This window comes from Lepisma saccharinum, chromosome 23, assembly GCF_977018435.1.
Source record: "Lepisma saccharinum chromosome 23, izLepSacc3.1, whole genome shotgun sequence".
Lineage (NCBI taxonomy): Eukaryota > Metazoa > Arthropoda > Insecta > Zygentoma > Lepismatidae > Lepisma > Lepisma saccharinum.
The window spans coordinates 34099102-34118930 of NC_139251.1; the positions used below are offsets into that span (position 1 = coordinate 34099102).

General features: G+C 37.2%; 1 protein-coding gene across 2 annotated transcripts in view; it reads right to left on the reverse strand.

Moving 5' to 3' along the window:
- Nucleotides 1-19829, reverse strand: part of AspRS-m (aspartyl-tRNA synthetase, mitochondrial) — a 43861-nt gene that overhangs the window by 18440 nt on the left and 5592 nt on the right. Inside the window, exons 2-3 of one of the 2 annotated variants that reach the window (XM_083144405.1) lie at nt 10370-10545; nt 1104-1202 (exon numbers count right to left, since the gene is read on the reverse strand). In XM_083144405.1, coding sequence (XP_083000531.1) covers nt 1104-1202; nt 10370-10545 — 275 coding nt within the window. The remainder of the gene's footprint in view (nt 1-1103; nt 1203-10369; nt 10546-19829) is intronic. The other variant, XM_083144406.1, reaches the window with a different exon arrangement.

Sequence of the window (19829 nt, forward strand, 5' to 3'; positions counted from 1 at the left end):
ATAAATGCAGAAGATATGATTACAGTCAAACAGGGGTGTAATAACCATGTTTTTAAGTATTAAACTGCTTTGCTATTCACGAGATTAAAGTTTAATCAAAACTATCCAAATAAACTATACTCTTTTTGTATATAAAAAATCTAATACCAAAAAGCTGGTTCAAGAGAAACGTGGAATTTATTTTCATTTCCAAATCCTGGAAAAGTACAAAAACACTTGATTTCCCCTGACTTTTCAGGTTATTCAGATCAGTGCGAACACTGATGAACATTCTGAAATATGTGCATTGTTAATGTTCAAATATCAGTAAGCTTACCAAAATCAGTATTTGTATTGGCAACAAAATAATGCCCTATAAATCGCTTAAAATGTAATGCAAACACAACATGAGGCATTATCCAATAAAACTAAAGGACCTTCACAAAATATGTTCCATTTCGAACAAAAATGCAGATTCTCTAAATTTCAGAAAATCTTATACATTTAGAATACTCCACAGTTTCCAGAACATTCAAAAATAATTCCATTTAGAAGTCAACTTAAAAACTTCAATCTTCGACCATGTAAATATGTGTGGTTGATGACAATGAGGCTGCATGTACAGCCATGTTTTGGAAAAACAGACTGGAACCAATTAACTTTATTTTCCAGCCAAATTTATCAGAAGCATAGTGCTGTGAGCTCTTTTACACTTGACTTCTTGAATTATTTGGGTGACAACTGTGGGATAAGAAAAAGGTTTACCAACTTCATGTAGAAACGAAAAGCATTACAGATGCATCAATCAAAAACTCTCATAATTGGAAGACTGAAACTGACTTAAAATTAATTTTTCGTTATTAAAAATAGGCGCAAATAACACAAATCTTCCTAAATCTCATTAACCCAGTCCATTCACCGTTTCCAATCAATTATTTTCGATAAAGGGTTGTAACATTTTTCTTTTGCCACTTCGATTCTTTTTCACTCAAACTCTATCAGCACATTGACAAGATACCTGATGCAATGTGACCACCGTTGCCACAATGCACGTAAATTGAACTTTACAGAAAATAAGTGTAAAGTTGGGTTAAAACCTGATTGAATGGTAAACAGCCTCTCACCTTATTTTCCTGCCCTTTGGGTCTCCTGCAAACAGTGCCCTTGACCTGCACCACTGACTCTAAAGATGCTTTCGCTGCTGTCTCTGCTACATCAGTCTTCTGAAATAAAGAAATGGCTACATGTACACTGCACATAGATTTCATTTATTTATTTATTGAAATTTCCAGTACAGCAGAAGCCATTTTAAATCAGAAAGAAACAACAATAACAAACAATAGACTAAGATTAAAAACACACAAAAAAAGATAACAAAATAAACAAGCCAAGACAGTACCAAGGTAAACAAATCAGTTTAACAAATTGTACTTATGTACAATTTTTTCTATGTTGGTGATAAAAGATGAATATGAAGTGAATATATCTATTTGGTTTGAGATGATATTGAACTGATTCGGTAGCCTATGGAATAGTGATCGTTGTATGAGTGAGACCCTGGGAGTTGTAGTGTGAAAAGTTTCCTTGCTCCGTGTTCTATGTCTAGGCACTCAGAGGGAGAGTTCGTGGAGTGGGATGCTGCATCTTAAGCCTCGGCTGTATGTTTCTCTCAACAGCTGAAAACTGCTTCTCCTTCTAGTGACAAAATCTCCTATAATATGCTTCCAATTCCGGTGATACTCTGCACGGCCTTTCTAGTAGGATACAGGAAGTGATGTAGATTCTAAAAAATCAATTTGGGGTTCTAGTTTGGCGTACAAAAAATAGTAAAGCAGCATTAATGGGATCTGAAAAGCAGCTTTAAATGGGGCATTTGACGAGTTTTAAAATTCTATACCATTTAGGTTCAATATTGTGGATCTTAGTGTCATGAATTTATATAGATAATTCCAAGCGTTTGCACAATATTTTCACTAAAAATTATATAACTTTATACAGGTATTTAGTTCCCACGCCTTCTGAAAGTTCGAGGATTTTCCGCTTGCAGTGCTGCTGTCGTTTTTCAACATGCAACCCTCCTCGTGTGTTTCTCGCATCTGCGGGACGTGCCGAACTGAGCACGGAAAGGGGGGGGGGGAGGTTTCACCCGCCAGTTCGTAAGCTTATCTTTTCTTGCCATCTGGGTTGTGTTGTTCAGGCAGAGACAGACTTATATGAAATCAGGGAACTGCATTACTTCAGTGGCTCCTTTCAAAAAACAAGACAGACAGTTTTGGAAGTCGAAGCAATGAATCGTCAAGATTAATTGTCTCACAAATTACGGCAGTTTATCAGTCTGATCCGAAGGAAGAAGTCAAGTTACATCGTTCAATTATTCTGTGATTAAAAGTCTTCACTTTTGTTTCTATATATTTACTTAAAGCACAATAATGGGAATAAATATACGCAGTAATCGAATTGAATAAAATGTAGAAAAGAAGGGACAGATTCTATTTTGACATTTTATTATTTTTTTTTTTTTACTTCATATGGTTATAAATACTTCGAAAGTCCAGAACTCACAGAATCTTTTCAGGTGGGAAGGTTTCAAACATTCATACCGATTTATGTGAATTTATTGAAACTCAAAGTAAAGAATAAAATATTCTTTTCCTTTGTAGATTTTCGCTGAAAATCTACATAGTACATCACCTGTGTGTGCCTAATTTAATGGATTGACATCTCTACGCTGGGAGGAACCAGGCAACGTCGACGTCTATAGTGTTTCAAAGGCAACAGATCCCGTCGCAGTAGCACTTGCAGAGACGATTTCACACAGGTAAATTTCTTTGCACACCATGAATTCAAAACAACATTTATTATAAAAATCAGCAATTTAAATTGACGTATTAACATGACGTGTAACTGCCCCCTTACTCAATCTATGGCGTCGCGTCATTGTTTCACATTTACAGTGTCTCTCGCAGGCGAATAATAAGTTAGGGTCGATCACAGTGCTGTCACACAGAATGAAAAAAATATAAATATGGTCAACATATGTTGGGTCAACATATGGTCCACAGATGTAACGAAATGCAGAATCCAGAGAAATGCCTGAGGAAGGACCAATAAGAACCAATAATATGGTGAATCAGAATATCCTGACATTCGAAGAATCCAGAACCAGATATTCGAAAATCAGATAATTCATATACGTAGATTGCCATTTCCTTTCTCAAGTTCATTAAGTTATTCTGGTTAGTAAAGTTTCTGAAATTGAAAAAATAATTATGAAATAAAGGTTGTATCATTCACAACCAGAGGTTGGGATGGTTTAAAACAGGGGTGGAATCATTCTCATCCTGATCCCTCCTTTTAAATTCCATCAGGCATTAAAATGGATACATGTAGACCGATATTTGTTCACAATTTCCATTAAATCCCTAATGAGTGCAGAACGAGGCCCAAGATCTTCATATATTTCGGAATTATCTGTTTTTGAAATGATCAAAAATTAAAAAATAATAATTATAAATATTCCACTAAGAAACAGGAAATTCATGTGTGCTGTTCTAAAATGAAATTTTCCATGCCCCTACATTGTTAATCTTGCCCGCCAAGAAAAAAGTCCCTGCGATGCTTCTGCTTGTCAGAAGTGCTTGTGCAGTTGTTAACATTAAAGCAAGGAGTGAAATCTTCTATATTAATCTAAAAAATAATTCACTAGAACAATTTCCCATACAAAGCTGAATTTATGTTCTGTGTGACAATTATAACACCATTAAGCCTTGTTTCCATTATTATGAAAAAATTATAAATATGCTGACCAAGGCAGTAATTTATTTCATTAAAAACATAAACTAAACGTAACGTTTCAACCTTCTAGCAAGGTCTTCATCAGACTCTGTATCAAGTACAAAAGTAACAAGATACCAAAAACAGGGCATTATATACACAAAACATTACTCCCTCCAGACTAATACAAAGTTATTTTGGAACTTTCTCGCAGGTGGCTTTCACTATACTTTCACCTAAAAGGTGAAAAATATATACTTTCATATAGAATGTGGATTCCGTATCAGGATAAAGGGAGTCAATGCTGGTGGCCACCCTTCTCTAAAAGAGACAGAAATATCGGAGAGAACTTTTGTGCCATGCTAATATTTTTAAGATTTTGTCTACGTTCTGCAATATGCACGGATAGATCAGTCGGGGCTGGACCTACAGTTTCAAATTGGATTCAAACTACTGTGTGCCTCTACTATGTAACGAACACAGGATCCCTTGATTACAAGGCGTTACCACTATTTCATCTGGAAGTCCCTCCTCCATTGTTATCCTTATGCAAACTAGTTCAAAGGAACCACATGAAACCTTCGTTTTCCAGCAATTTTTAGTTTCACATGAAACAAGCGCGATGAACTTTCTCTTTTTGTTGACTTGACTGCCCTTGCAAAATAGGGGAAAGTTGCTTACTCACCATCCCACAAGCTTCCTTCACTCAAACTGTTCCGATCCCCAGTTCTTTCAGTTGAGCGGCAATAGTGGCTGCCTTACATATTATTATAGCAATTTTCATTTAGCTAAAATGTCCAGTGATACTGGTAGTGAAGACTGACTTGTCATTAGTTTCAAATATTTGTGTAATTTCGTATGAATACACTTTAAAGAAAACATTAAAATATACAGAAAGAAAGTATTGGGGCCCCCTTCCTCCTCCTCTGCATTTGCATAAATTCAACACTGTTCCTCAAGATGTGTTCTAAAAGTAAATTATCAATTAGCATAAGAGTTAATGTGATCACCAGACTCTCTCCTCCAATATTGGTTTATATTAGGCCTACATTGCTTTTCTGCCACCTTCGGCTAATCACGAAGATAAGGACGATTGATGATGCGACACTCACAACATCCATGCTCTTGCCGGCATTCGAACCCGGGATCTCTGGCGTAGTGGTGCGCTGCATATAAAAATCTAACGAATAAAATAATTATTGGATGGAATTAACAATGATTCTACAAATACATATAGTGTTCTTAAACGAGTAGCATTGAAACTATATTTATTAATAATATTTTTACTCTTAATTTAAATATTTCATTTCGTTTCGATTGATTTAGTGTTTTAAGCCCACTTTATGCACAGTAAGGCTGATTGGGACTGGACCTACAGTTTATAGTGGGATCCCAACCACTATGTGCCTCCTCCGGAAATCAGTATATACAATAAAAGTTCCATGCAAACTTGCTCCTGAGGAATGTATCAAATTACTAGACTTTGAAGCGCGATATATCATTGAACCCAAGATCCTTGATTACAAGGCGACGACGCAACCACTGGGTCATCGGGGAGGTCACATATTTCATTTGGTGTAAGGCTTGTTGTGTAAATAAATAAAACTAGTATGCAATCTGAGAATACTACAAATTGATTTAAAGGCATTAGTTGCACATTCTCCTGTGGCACATTTTATGGGTCTTGTACTAATGGTGCCATTACAGTGGTGATTACGAGAGTAAAGTAGACTTCCGTGGCAGAGTGTTTAGCATGTGCTATGATGTCAGGGGTCCCGAGTTCGAATCCCGGCCTGGGCATGAGTACTCTTTGCGATTGTCCCTTCATCAATTGCATCTAATCATCGCTCAACCTCTTCGTCGCAATTAGCCAAAGTGTCAGAAAAGAGACGTCGAATATAGAAATACAGTTAAAATGATTAAATAGGAATATTGTTGGGATTTTTTCATACTCGTAAAAAAAGGGCAGTTTAATATTTTCTTTGCCGATTTATGGAGATACGTGCTTCAATTTTTTTTGCCAAGATTATAATTAATTTAATGCAATTTATTACATTTATCTCTATTTACCGTGACCAATTGAGCTTTCATTTCATTCATATTAAAACTTTTTCAGTCCTTACTTCTTATGTCACAGTAGCACGTGAAAAGGAAAGAGGGTTGCTTCTGGAAGAGGAAAGGAGGGACGCGTGGGTAATTACGGGAAACTTGTCCCAGTGACTTTCTGGCGATCTGCTATGTGCTTGGTTCAGCTGAAAGAAAACATTTTCAAGCACATCTGCCATCCCCCCCATCCCCTTCCCAGATCGTAAAAGCCGCGGTATAAGGTGCTGTAGCCGCGGGGCCAACTTGCCATAAGGGTATGGTTAATCGCACCAAATTCGAACACCATATTCGTCACGCACCGTATTTCATCTTCTGACGTAAGCGCGGAATGCTTTTGTAGTTAGGGATGCTTGTTAGTTTAAATCGCTCAGCATAAGAAAGCACTAACAATGAAAACATTTAACCTGGCCTGGCCTCCAAAGACGAAACACAGAGCTACACCAAGAAGAGGTTTGGATTTGGTGTGATAAGTGAGACCAGTTACAGAAAGTCGGCAGCGAAGATGGGATTTGTCTGCTAGGGACAGAGGGAAATTCGTAGACAGCGATGCCAACGACTCCCTCGCACTTCTTCGTACTATTGTTAGGAAAGGAACTAACGACATGCTTGAAATCGCGATTCCTTTAAACATCCAGCCGAGGCTTAAGTTTCCATTTATTATCTTGTATAGCAATTTCATATCTGCAACGTATCTACGAGTTTCTGGAGTATTAAAAAAAAAAAAAGCTGAGAACACTGTCGATCTTGGAGGTATGAGAAGGGGCAGCCATATTCCAGATTGGTGAACAATATTCTAGAATGGGGGGACACAAATGTTTTGAAGTAAATGGAAAGTGCTTTCAGGTTATTGATTTCGGTGAATCTGTAAAATAGGCCCAGCATACACATTGCCTTTTTTTAATGGTTGATATGTGATTATTGAAATTTAGTTTTGAATCTATGAGGATACCTAGATCTCAGTGTTGTGCTGCTTTTGTTAGAGGGAGGTCGGTGAGTGTATAATCACCTTCAAGAATGTTTTGTTTCAATGAAATTGTTATGTAAGAGCATTTCGAAGGGTTTGTGGACAGTTTCCATCGCTTACACCATTCAGAGAATCTGTTAACGTCCTTTTGGAGAATTTGCATGTCTGATGGCTGTTTTATTTCTCTCATAATCTTGCAATCATCGTCAAACATTAGAATTGTGCTTGAGATGGGGAAATTAAAGAGGTCTGTGAGATCATCCAGATATAATACAAATAACAGAGGGCCAAGAACGCTTCCTTGCGGCACACCAAATATAACAGGTAGCTAGTTAGAATGAGTTCCAGGAAGTATAATGCATTGTTGTCTATTTAGAGAGTCTTTCACTATTTTTAATGTGTTTCCAGTGATGTTAAATCTGTTAGATAACTTATGCAGTAAATAATGGTCATCCACTGAATCAAAAGCTTTGGACAGATCAAAGTACACAACATCCAACTGATTACAATTAGTAATGGCGTTTATGGCATAGGATTGCATAGAAGACAGATTGGTAAGGCATGACAAATTTGGAAGAAAGCTGTGTTCTGCTGGGTTAATGTAAGGGGATGTGAATTTCAGAAGTCTATTTTTCAAATTTTTTTCACAGACAATAGCAAGTGCTGAAAGGAGATAAATTGGCCTGTAACATGTGGTATTGTTTGTATTGCCAGATTTAAAAATAGGAATGATATTTGCTTTCTTCCATTGAGTGGGGAAGCAGCCTTCAGAGAAGTACCTATTGTATAACATTGCAAGAGGAATAGCTAGTGAGTGAGCTGTTTTTTGAAGGAAAATAGTAGGAATATTGTCTGGTCCAGATGCTCGGTGAGAAGAAAAGGACTTAAGGAAGTGCAAGACTTCACCTGATTCTGTACAGACGGTAGAAAGAGAGTGAGAGCAGATAGATGAATAAACTACATACATAACATGTACACTCAAGTGCCAAGTCATGGGATACCTACTAGCCCGGCGAAGTGCAGCAACTCGACGTGGCATGGACTCTACCAGTCGGAGGAAGTCTGAGATGTACAGCCATGCAGTCTCGATAGCCGCCCATTGTTGCATGGTTGTTGCAGGGGCAGGATCTTGTTCACGAATGTATCTTTTGATCGTATCCCAAAAGTGTTTTCACGGGTTCCTGTCTGGCGATCTAGGTAGCCAAATCATTCGTTGGAATTGTCCAGAAAGCTCCTCAAACCAATTGCCAACAATCGTGGCCGGTGAAATGGCGCATTATCATCTTGGAAAATTGCATCATTGTTAGGGTACATGAAGTCCATGAAGGGCTGCAAAAGGTCACCAAGCAGCTGAGCATAGCGATTCCCAGCCAATGACTGGTTCAATTTGACCAAATGACCCAAGCCATGCCATGTAAACACACCCCACACCATTATGGAACCACCACCAGCTTGCACAGTGCCTTGTTGACAAATTGGGTCCGTGGCTTCATGTGGTCTGCACCACACCCGAACCCCACCATCAGCTCATACCATCTGACTCGTCTCACGAAGCTACGTTTTTCCAGTTATCAATGAGTGGATGGCCCCAAGTGCAACACTGCTTTCGATGGCATTCTGTTAGTAAAGGCACTCTAGTCGATCTTCTGCTGCCAAATCCCATCAACTTCAAATTTCGATGAACTGACGTCACAGACGCGTCTGTCGTGCGTCCCTCATTGACTGTTTATGTGATTTAAAGCAGTGCAGCTTGTCAATTAGCAAGAATGATTCTGCTCAGACGTCGCTGGTCGCGGTCATTAAGCTGTCACTGCTGTCCATGATAGGAGGTAATGCCTGCAATGAGGTACTCTTGGTACACGCTTGACACTTTGGATCGAGGAATCTTGTTGAATACCCTAACAACTTCAGAAATGGAATGTCCCATGCACCTAGCTCCAACTATCGTTCCGTGTTCAAACTCGGATAATTCTCGTCGTGTAGCCATAATCACATTATAAGATGCATCACAAGACTCAAAAGAATACAACTGCAAGCACTGAAAGCGCTCTGCCTATTTATACACCTGTTGCTATCCCATGACTTTTGGCACCTGAGTGTAATTTAGTTCAAGGCATTTTGAAGGAGCATTTCCGAAATGATAATTAATACTCTTTCTTTGTTGGAGATTTTAAAGCATTTATTAACAAGAGTTAAATGACAATTTAGGTATATACCTTGGTTTCCAAAATTCAACTTATTTTTCCTAATGCAAAACTCCACAGATAACTGATACAAATATTAATTATGGAGGTTTTGGTTAGTTGATTTGGGGTTTTAAGTCCACTTTATGCACAGTAAGGCTAATTAGGACTGGACTTACAGTTTAAAGTGGGATCTGAACCACTTTGTGCCTCCAGTGGGTATCGAACCCGGGACCCCTTGATTACAAGGCAATTACGAATTAAGGAGGCAAATAAAAAAAAAAACAATTTGTATCCTTCATGAAATATATAAGTCTGTTTATCAGAAATATTATGTCATTAAAATTTGGTATCTATAACTTACTGAAAGAATAAAAGTACTTTTGAAAAAGTTTCCCAAAGATATAGTAATGGATGAGTTCTTATAAAAACATTGAAAAGTCAAGTTCATCTTTCTATCAATTATTCTTCAAGATTTTGACAAGTTGAAATAAATATTGCCGGCCTTCACACAAGCTTGTGGAAAATTATGATTAAGTCAATGCTGTGACATTATACCTGAAAACTAAACAGAATCCATGTCACAACATCCAGGGGTACACAAATACAGGGCAACTAGTCATCATAGTTCCTGAAAACTTTCACCTGGCATAATTTTAAAATTCAATTCTAAAAAAAAAAAAATATAAAAATATGAGGAGGTATCAAAAAGTTTTGCCTGTTGAGGTATAATTTGTTTAATAACTGAAAGATTGAAACAATGAACATACATATAGTTTGCCTGTAGTGTCCTCTACTAGAGTTACCCTTCCACACAGTTGCCATCATGTTCGATGCATTTGTGCCAGCATTTTATCCAGCCCTCAAAACCAGTTTGGAAAAATTCTACAGAACACTCCCTGTCCCACTGTTCGTTCAGAGCTGTTTTAACCTCCTGTAAGTCATCGAATCTCATGCCACATGGCAACCCCATTTGATGGACACTTTTTTTCAAATTATTTTTCAGGATATTATTACAGACATGTTTGTCCATGATTCCACCAATTACTTGCATTTTCTCAACTCCTTTAGTTAACATACAGGCTCAGATCATAATGGATCCTCCACCATATTTTACCATAGGGGTTGTATTTGTCTTCCTCCACACTCTGGTCACACCATCTGATCTGTGCCTCATGTCTATCCCTGGCAACAGCTTTTTTGGTGCATTCTAAACTGGATCAAGGAGGTGGACCTCCTACACTATGGAGGTACCAATGAGAATCAACCCTAGCACCACTGCACCAAAGGTGAGAGCACTAACCATTAGGCTCCATGACACAGAAGCTTCTAATATTGTACCACATTGTAGAAGAGAACTTACATCCTCTGGAATAATAACTTGTGTGACACCGTAGCTGTCCCTGAGGGTGAAGAATTTCCCCATTCTCTGAAACTGGACCCATCCGAAGAGGTAAACTTCTCGGCCCACATGGTCTTCCCTCAGCTCCCCGCATGTGTGGCTGCGATATGTAAACCTATTCTCTGCACTGGTTGATGCTGCAATATATAAAACAATCAGTTTGTCCACTGAAGGATACCATATACTCCAGTTTCATATGAATAAAATCCCCCTTCGAATATTTCCAAACTAGAAATTTCTCATCATCTTCTTTAATGGTGATGCAACATTTAAGGCTAAGTAAGTTTACTAACTTAGAAAACATCTATTTCTAGAACATCTAGAAAACAGTGAAAGCAAACTGCACGAACGTTCACACAAGAAATAACTGTAAGAACATGTAAGTTCTCAGGTTTTGGAACATCAAAGCAGTTGTCCAAAAAGACAGGAAAACTGTAAGGAATGGCTGTCCTTGTGTCGGGCAAAAGTCCAGCCAAGCCTTAAATTCCTGGATAACTGTTCTGATTGTTTTATGATTTCTTTTTCAAATTTTCCTACCAGCAAGACTAATTATCATAGAATTTTGGCAATCTTTGTCACATGAAATTTGAACCTTCCTTAAAGTAATGAGCACTATTTGAAATTTGAAAAAAAATACTTATGCTGAAAATACAACTTCAAAATCACCATATGCAAGCATGCGAACTTCCCATGGACAATGTATTTTCCGTTGGCAAGCAACTGTAAGTATCGTTGACTAGTGAGAATATATGTATAAGTAAATCAGAACCTCAGTAGAATGCATTTAGGGACTTTATTTTAATGCTAAGATAACCAAACCTGGCCTGCCTAACCTAACTACGAAAGCATATATTGAACAAAATCCTAAGTAATCGCTACATCCGCAGTATGTGTTAACTTAAGCAAATTGAAATCACAATAAAACAAAAGGAACTTTGGCCAATGCTTCAATTTGATACTTCAATTGTGACTTATTATTATTATTGTAGCAGACACATTTTTCTAATTGCTTTACACATGGTTCAGTTAGTTATTTTTATGTTTACATGACAATTGGTGAAATAAGGAGAAAATTGCCATAAAAAATATTTCTACATTTCAGTATGTACATTACAATTGCAGAACACATTTGAACTGCAATAACTCCCACAATTATAAGTTTCCATGCTCTAAAAACGGCTTTAATGCAGAACATGGGCTGCTTTTTTCCTATAAATAGACGAAAAAATTTATACCCTAAAAGTACGTACGTTTTGCTTCAATTTCCTGGTGTCATTTTCCGATTACTATTATATTTTTGCACATAAAAAATGATTTTCCTGCTACTAAAAGCAATGCATTTCTCCATTCGTTTGCATCCATATTGTTTACACAGTTTCTTTCATTACTTTTTTTTGTTTCGCGGCATTTCACCTCATTCCGTGAAAATAGCTTGGCCACAGGGATTTTGGAACAAAAGAAAATTGTATTCGACGTTAGGAAATCACAATGATTGTGTATCTTGGTGCAAAGATAATGGGTTTATCAAGAAAGAAAAGATGTGCAGGAAGCATAGGTGTCCGATGACATTGGATCTAACGCATGGTAACGTCGGTAGTCTCCGGTGTCAGAAATCAGGCCATGGATCTCAATATCGCATCTCCAGTGCAAAAGGGACATGGTTCGAGAATTCAAAATTGGATCTCCCCACCACTTTCAGCCTTATGTATAGTTTTGCTCATGGCGATTCTTATGACGGTGCAATTTGAGAGGCGTGTGGTGTGAATGTAAAGGATATTAGGCAATACACAGTGTGTGATTGGTACTCGTTCTGCCAAGACAATTGTCATTGATTACAGAGAACATGAAAACCTGCGGGATAAAATTGGCGGTTTAAGTTCGGGAAACGAAAATTTCAACGTGGCCGTCACATAGAAGGGCACCAGGTGATTGGCATGCTTGAAGATGGCTCCAGTGATTTACGATTAGAGATATGTCCTGAAAATGTCAAGAATGCTGGTGTTCTTACACACTGACATGTGGAAGACATATGGGGGTTTGGCAGGTTTGGGGTACAAACACAAAACAGTGAATCACAGTGACCCAGACAATAGATTTGTCGCTCCGGATTCCACTCACACACAGAGGATCGAATCTGCGTGGAGGATGGCTAAACATTTCTTCCACAACAAGAACGTCCCTTCAGATTCTTTCGCTGACCACCTGGTGTGGTTCCAGTGGAAGATTTACAAGGAGAGGACAGAGGTACGTTTATCTGCAGTGAGTTTGTTGAAGTTCACCGGCATCAAGTGGATTTCCTTTATTCCCGAGGTCCGTATGTTTAGGTTAGGTTAAGTTAGTTTATCTTATGTTACATTATATTATCTTTATGTGCACATGCCACTTTTTCCTTAGTTGCTATCACAAGATTTGTGCAGGAATGTGCCACACCATATCACATTTTCCGTCATTGCTACGATTTCAAGAGCTTGTATTTCTCGTTTGTTTTATTCGAAAATTACACATTTCCGCACCTTGAAAGACACTTTTCCAGATTACTAACTTCAAACCATTACCATAAAATTAGGAACCGCGTTCCTCCTAAGAAGCCCATATTCTGCAGTCTTACCACGTTAGAATTTCTGTTTGCTTTACTGGCTTTTTAGCTGGTTTCAGGTGGATTGTAACATCACCCAATCAAAAGTAGATTTGAGGCATAAGGATACAAAGCACATGGCACACAACTATTCAAGCAGGACGTTAATGGATGTGACGGTTCTGTGAATCCGCACAATATAATTATATGTTTATTGAAATTATTAATTTCATATTATAAAAATCACTTTATATTAATGTTTAAAAAAAATGTATAATTATTACTTTGTACAACGTTAATTATGTTTTATGTTATTCATTGCACTATACGCTGTATAAACGAGATATTTGGAATTCTAACGTTGATATAGCAACGAGAACCAATAGTCATTATGTAGTAGTGTGTCTGGCAAAAATGGAAATATAGGTAATAGTGAACTGCATATTACTCAGTTATTTCACTAATATATAGACCTATAGAAGTTGTATCTTCACCTTCGTGTTTTAGTTTCAAATATTTATGAACGAAATGTAATCGTGCAAATAATTGACTTGTGCACATCACAGTATAATTGGTGGCCAGTAAGGGGAACGTTATCAGCACGATCTTGAGTGATGTGTTTTGCGTAAGTGTTAACTTACATCATTGTTCTTGTGAGTCTAGTTTGTACATAAATTTATATTAGGTACGCATCAAGTAATCCTTATAATCTGAGATCCAAAACAAGTCTTACAGCTAGATCTATCAATTGTGGTGATGAACCTGATGAATCACAAAATAAGAATGGTGCCATGAATATGGTGAAGTGCTGCAAAGACCCCGATAAGGAAAGGTTGGTAGCTTGTGAAAATTGTGGCCATTGGTATCATTTACAATGTTTGGGTTTGTCCGATAAGCATTGGGAATTATACCAGTTAAATGAAAATTATTTCTGTACAGATTGTGATCCTTCTTATGATCCGTTCAGTATTGAAGCTTTCGTGGAATGGAAAAGAAGTCAAGAAAATGTTCAAGAAATTGACATTCGTCCTTCTGTGTTGGCAGAGACGTCAACGGGGCAAAGTAATGTTCCTTTTCAAATGTTTGATCTGCTGGCAGAGTTAAGAAAAATCAGTGAGTCACAACATATGGAATTTACAAAAATTAGGGAAACTCAGGAGTCTCAACAGCTTGAGTTTACAAAAATGAGGCAAACTCAAGATTCTATGAGGCAAACTCAGGAGTCTCAACAGCTTGAGTTTACAAAAATGAGGCAAACTCAAGAGTCTCAACACGTTGAGTTTACAAAAATGAGGCAAACTCAAGAGTCTCATCAGCTTGAGTTTATAAAAATCAGGGAATCTCAACAGGAAATTCAAAATTCACAGCAACTACTCAAGCTTGACTTCCACGAATTGAGTACATCGTTACGAAAGGAATTAGCTGAAGTTGCCGAGTCCTGCAAATTAGCAACACGTTCATTACATCAGGAAATGGAAAGAGAAGTGCAAGGACTAACAGAGAAAATCGAGGAAGTCAACACTACTTGTACAGAGAATTCTGATAAACTTGCTGGATTGACTGATCAGATTACAGAATGCCAGAACAATGTTTCAGGGTTGTCTCGGCAAGTTCAAAGACTTGAAGTCGTTGTGAGCAAGGACGAAATAACTAAGCGCGTGGAAGCATGTGAGGAAAATATTACTAAGTTAACATCTAATATTTCGACTAATGTTGAATCAAGTAATCCTGTACAAGTTTACAGTTCTCATGTGAATAGTAACTGTCAACCTGGTATTCCTGCACGGAACCTAACCTCTTCTAAATCATCTGATTCTTCAGCGTGTGATGTTTCTGATGATGAACACAATCGCATTGCTTCACAAAGACACAAACGTTCTAGTAATAATCGAGTGAGAACTAGTAATACTAACAAGTTATGTCAATCAACCCGTTCTTTATATTCTGATGGTTCTGGTCAGCAAAGAAAGAGGCAAGTAAACCAAAAGTCAGCAAATCAGCAGAATCATCGATGTGATTATCCTGACAATTGTATGCGTTCGCTTACTCAAGAACCTCGACGGCTGGTAAGATTGAATGAACTTACTGTTCTTCCTAAATATTCTGGAGATCCTGAAAAATCAAGTCCACGTAAGTTTATTAAAACTTTAACGTCCTACTTAGACTTACTGCAAGTTCCTGACATGCAAAGGCTTGAATGTATTACTAATTGTTTTCAAGGACCTGCAGAAGGTTGGTATAATACTCATGTCGATTTGTTTACATCGTACAAACAGTTTGTTGACGAATTTCTGAATCACTACACGTCTTATTCGTTAACTCAGGCTCAATTATCTGAACTTAGAAGTCGTAAATATGATCCTAAATCGACGAGTAGTATGGAAGTTTTTGCTATTCGTACGCATTCAGCATATTATAATTTAGTTGATCGTCCGAATGATGCAGAAGTTATTGATATTTTAATCAATCAGTTGCCCACATCTATTGCACAAACAATATTAGCTGCTAGATTAGTTAAAATGGATGATGTAATTGCGTTACTAAAGAGGTTGGATTTAGTGAATTCAAGATCAAACAAGAGTTTTAATGTTCATGATAATGTACGTGAAAAAAATTTCCGACATGATGGGAATAATTCTAAAAGTTTTACTGACAATAATAGTGCAAGGGCAAAACTGAGATTTCAGAGTGTTGCTAAAAGTTCATCGTTTGTGAACGATGATGAACCTAATGGAAATCAAGGTTCAAGACGTAACGTAAGACCTAATGATACTGTTCATTTTGTTTCTTCTCGCGATGAAAATAAAAGAAATAAGATTCCACGTACAGATGTTCCGTTTGTTGCTGAAAACCAACAATCAAACTCCAGCCAGAAGACGATGATATTTAATAGAAATAATAATTTTGGGAAACCTAACCTAACTAACAGACCATATAATCGTTACAGACGTAATGGTGCAGGAACTCAAAATTTCCGGCAAAATAGAAGTCCACAAAGCTCACGATACTTCAACAATAATGGTAGATTTATGAGCAACAGTTTCAATGCCAGAAACGAGCAAGAACAACAGCAATTTACACTGCGTCCTAACTCTCAGTTCTCTAACAGTAATTTCCACTCATTCCAACCATGCAGTGTATGTGCCAATTGCGGATATTCGTCTTCTCAGTTGTCAACGGGAAACAGTTGCAATGCAACTGCAGTGGCGAATACTCCATTAAATGAAAATGCTCCATCTTTCGATCCAAGAGAAATTTCTTGTAAACAGTTCATTTCTTCTGTCCCTGAAGCAACATTAAACGAATGTCGCGGGTGAACGTGGACCAGTTTGCTCGCACTAACATAATGGAGGGTCCGTCTAAATCATATCGTAGTGAAAATATAGGCACAACTTGTCAGTATGCTGTATTAAGTAATTCCGTTTTACCTGAAGTTGATCATTGTTATCCACTTTCAATATTTTTTCAATTAGATTGGTACGAAGATGAACCTACTTGGATTTTAAATGATACTGGTATACCTACTCCTATTACTGATCAACCTTTGATCACAGGAACAGTTTGCGGTATTACGATACAGTGTGTCATCGACAGTGGAAGCCAGTGTAATTTAGTCAGTTATGAATTATGGTGCAGTATAAAATCAATTATTCCGAGTGCCAAACTGGATACAGTGGATCAACTTAAGTTATTGCCGTTTGCAGGACATCAGAAGTTTCGTGTTGCTGGTCGGAAGATTATAAGTATTTCAATTAACTCGGAAGTTTTTACTTTGGAGATGTTCGTATTGAAGCAACTGCATGCTGAATTAATTCTCGGAATACCATTTTTAAGGCAACACAAAGCTGTACTCGATTTTAGAAGAAACGAAATTAGTTTGATGGCGTCTACTGGTTCCGAATTGGTTCAGCCATTTAATTCTAGCAAAATCACAACTGATAGGGATCGCTGCCAGATGCAGGAAGTTACTATAGTCAAAGAAGCAGAAAATTTACTTGTCGTTTCTCTAGATCAGATCACAACGAAGGTGCGGTCGTGTGAATCACTCAACACGGAGCAGCAGTCTCAGCTTGAGAATCTAATAATAGAATACCATAGTTTGTTTTCTGATCGACCCCGATCTGCATTCGTAGAACCTTATCGAATTGAACTAGACACAAAGGAACCAATCAAGGCACCTATATATCTGGTACCGTTCGCCAAAAGAGCAGCATTAGAAAAGGAACTAGAGAAATGGAAGGCCTGGGGAATAATTAAAGAGATGTCTTCGCCTTATTTAAACCCAGTACATATCGTCCCAAAATCTAATGGTGAGTGGCGTCCAGTGGTGGATTTTCGTCGCCTAAACCAACATGTAATTTCACCACTTACCCATGTTGAACCTATAAACGAGCTACTTCAACATTTTAAGGGTGCAAGATATTTTTCTTCGATTGATCTCTCCTGTGGATATTTTCAAATAGCACTTACGCCCGACTCATATAAGTACACAGCTTTTTCGTATCGAGGACGACAGCACGTGTTTTGTTACTTGCCATTTGGTATAAAATCAGCTGTTTCTGTTTTTGTTGAGAGGATGAATAAGGTGTTTGGACCGGAGTCTCATTCATTTCTGATGATATATGTGGATGACATTTTAATATTTAGCCCAACAATAGAGAAACATTTTGAACATCTTGATTATGTTCTACAGACATTGCAGAAGACGAACATGTCCATAAAATTTGCCAAATGCAAATTTTTCCAAACGGAAATTAAGTTTTTGGGTCATGTGGTGTCTGGTTCCGAGATTAAGGTCGATCATGATAAAGACTCAGCTATTCTACAGTTTCCTGTTCCTCAAAACAAAAAGTCACTTCGCAAATTTTTGGGACTGGCAAATTGGAGAAATCGTTTGATACAGGGATTTTCAGATATCGCTAGTCCATTATATTATCTTTTACGCAAGAATGTGCCATTTTATTGGACACCTCAGTGTCAAGAAGCTTTCTTGTTATTAAAGAATGCTCTAATTTCAGCACCAGCATTGAGTCAATCCGACTTTGAGTTGAGGTTTTGTGTTTCTGTTGATGCAAGCCAGAAAGGATTCGGTTGTGTACTTTGGCAAGTTGATAATGATGAAATTCGTGTCATACAATACGGCAGTCGTTCTCTTAGAGGAGCAGAGATTACATATAGTACACACGAATTGGAATGTTTAGCTATATTATTTGCTCTGGAGAAATTTGCTATATATCTTAAAGGAACTGATTTCAACTTATATTCAGATCATAAGTCGTTGTCTTGGCTTAAAACTGCACAATCACTTAATTCTCGTCTTACGAGATGGGCTCTCAAACTGCAGTGTTTTGATTTCACGTTACATCATGTCCCAGGAGTTTCGAATAATATTGCTGATACGTTGAGCAGATTTCCGCCTTGTACTACTTATTCTGCACTTGATGATAAATTATATATCAATCAAGTAATTATGGAAGATTCACAAGATGATACTTCTTCTATTTGGTTAAAAGCTCAACGAGCAGATGAAAAATGCAATAATATAATTTCTCACCTGGAAGATAGTGCAACGGATAAAGACTTTACAAAGTATCTTCTTCACAACAAAATTCTTTTTTATAAACCCAATTCAGATGAAATTTGTAAACTTGTAGTGCCACGTGAGCTTATACCTTTGGTATTGCACAAAATGCATGATTTAAATGGACATTTTGGTTATCAGAAGGTTTTAACAGCTTGTAGAAGAGCATATTTTTGGCCGTACATGAGAAAATCAATTAGAAATTACCTGAAAGATTGCTTAGAATGTGCACGAACAAAGATTGTAGGTCGGCCGTTGCGGAGAGATGAATATCACGTCGTTTCTCACAAACCACACGATTTCCTCTCTATTGATTTAATCAGAAAATTACCAAGATCACGTACATATGAATATCTCCTCACAATTGTAGACGTTATGTCAAAGTTTGTTATGATTTATCCGTTAAGAAAAGCGACTGCCAGGGAAATTATCAATCGTTTTGAAGAACAATATTTTAAACATTACCCTGTATGCAATGTATTATTATCAGATTGTGGAAGCCAATTTACATCAAATGAGTGGAAAGCCTACATGGATTCAAGGAAAATTAAGCATATTACTACCACTACATACAATCCGAAATCTAATCCTATTGAGAGGTACAATAAGGAGATTGTTAGGTTACTGCGATTATTCTGCAATGATAATCACACCACTTGGTATCCAAAAATAAATTCTATTATTCAGTTATTAAATCATTCATGCTCTTCAGTTACCGGATTATCTCCTAGTGAACTTTTCTTACATGAAGATATGAAGGACTCAATATTTGAAGAAATCGGCTGGCCAGAACAAATTAAATCTTTGCCATGGAAACGCAAATTGTTTTTAGCAGAAATCAGGACTAGACAATCTAGAAGAAGTAGAAAGATTAAGAATGCATTGAACTCGATCAAATTTCAAACAGGAGATTTGGTAATGATAAAAAATAGGCAAGTTAATTCTAAAATTAACAGCCAGATTTATAAATTGTTCAACTTGTATATTGGGCCATTCCTTGTCAAGGAAATTAAGGACAATAATGCAATTCTTTGCAAAATGAACCAGCAATATTATGACAAGGTGAACTTTTCAAATCTTCGAGTGTTTAACTGTTCGGAAGAAAAGAGGAATCAACTCTTGTCTGAAAATTAAATTTATGAGAGTAGATACTGGAAAAAGGAAACCATTCTGTTTATTATTTTGTACAATTGAATGTTCTATTATGATCTGATTTGTTATTACATGTTAGGCACAAATCTGTTTATGTGCAAGTTGTTGTCGAA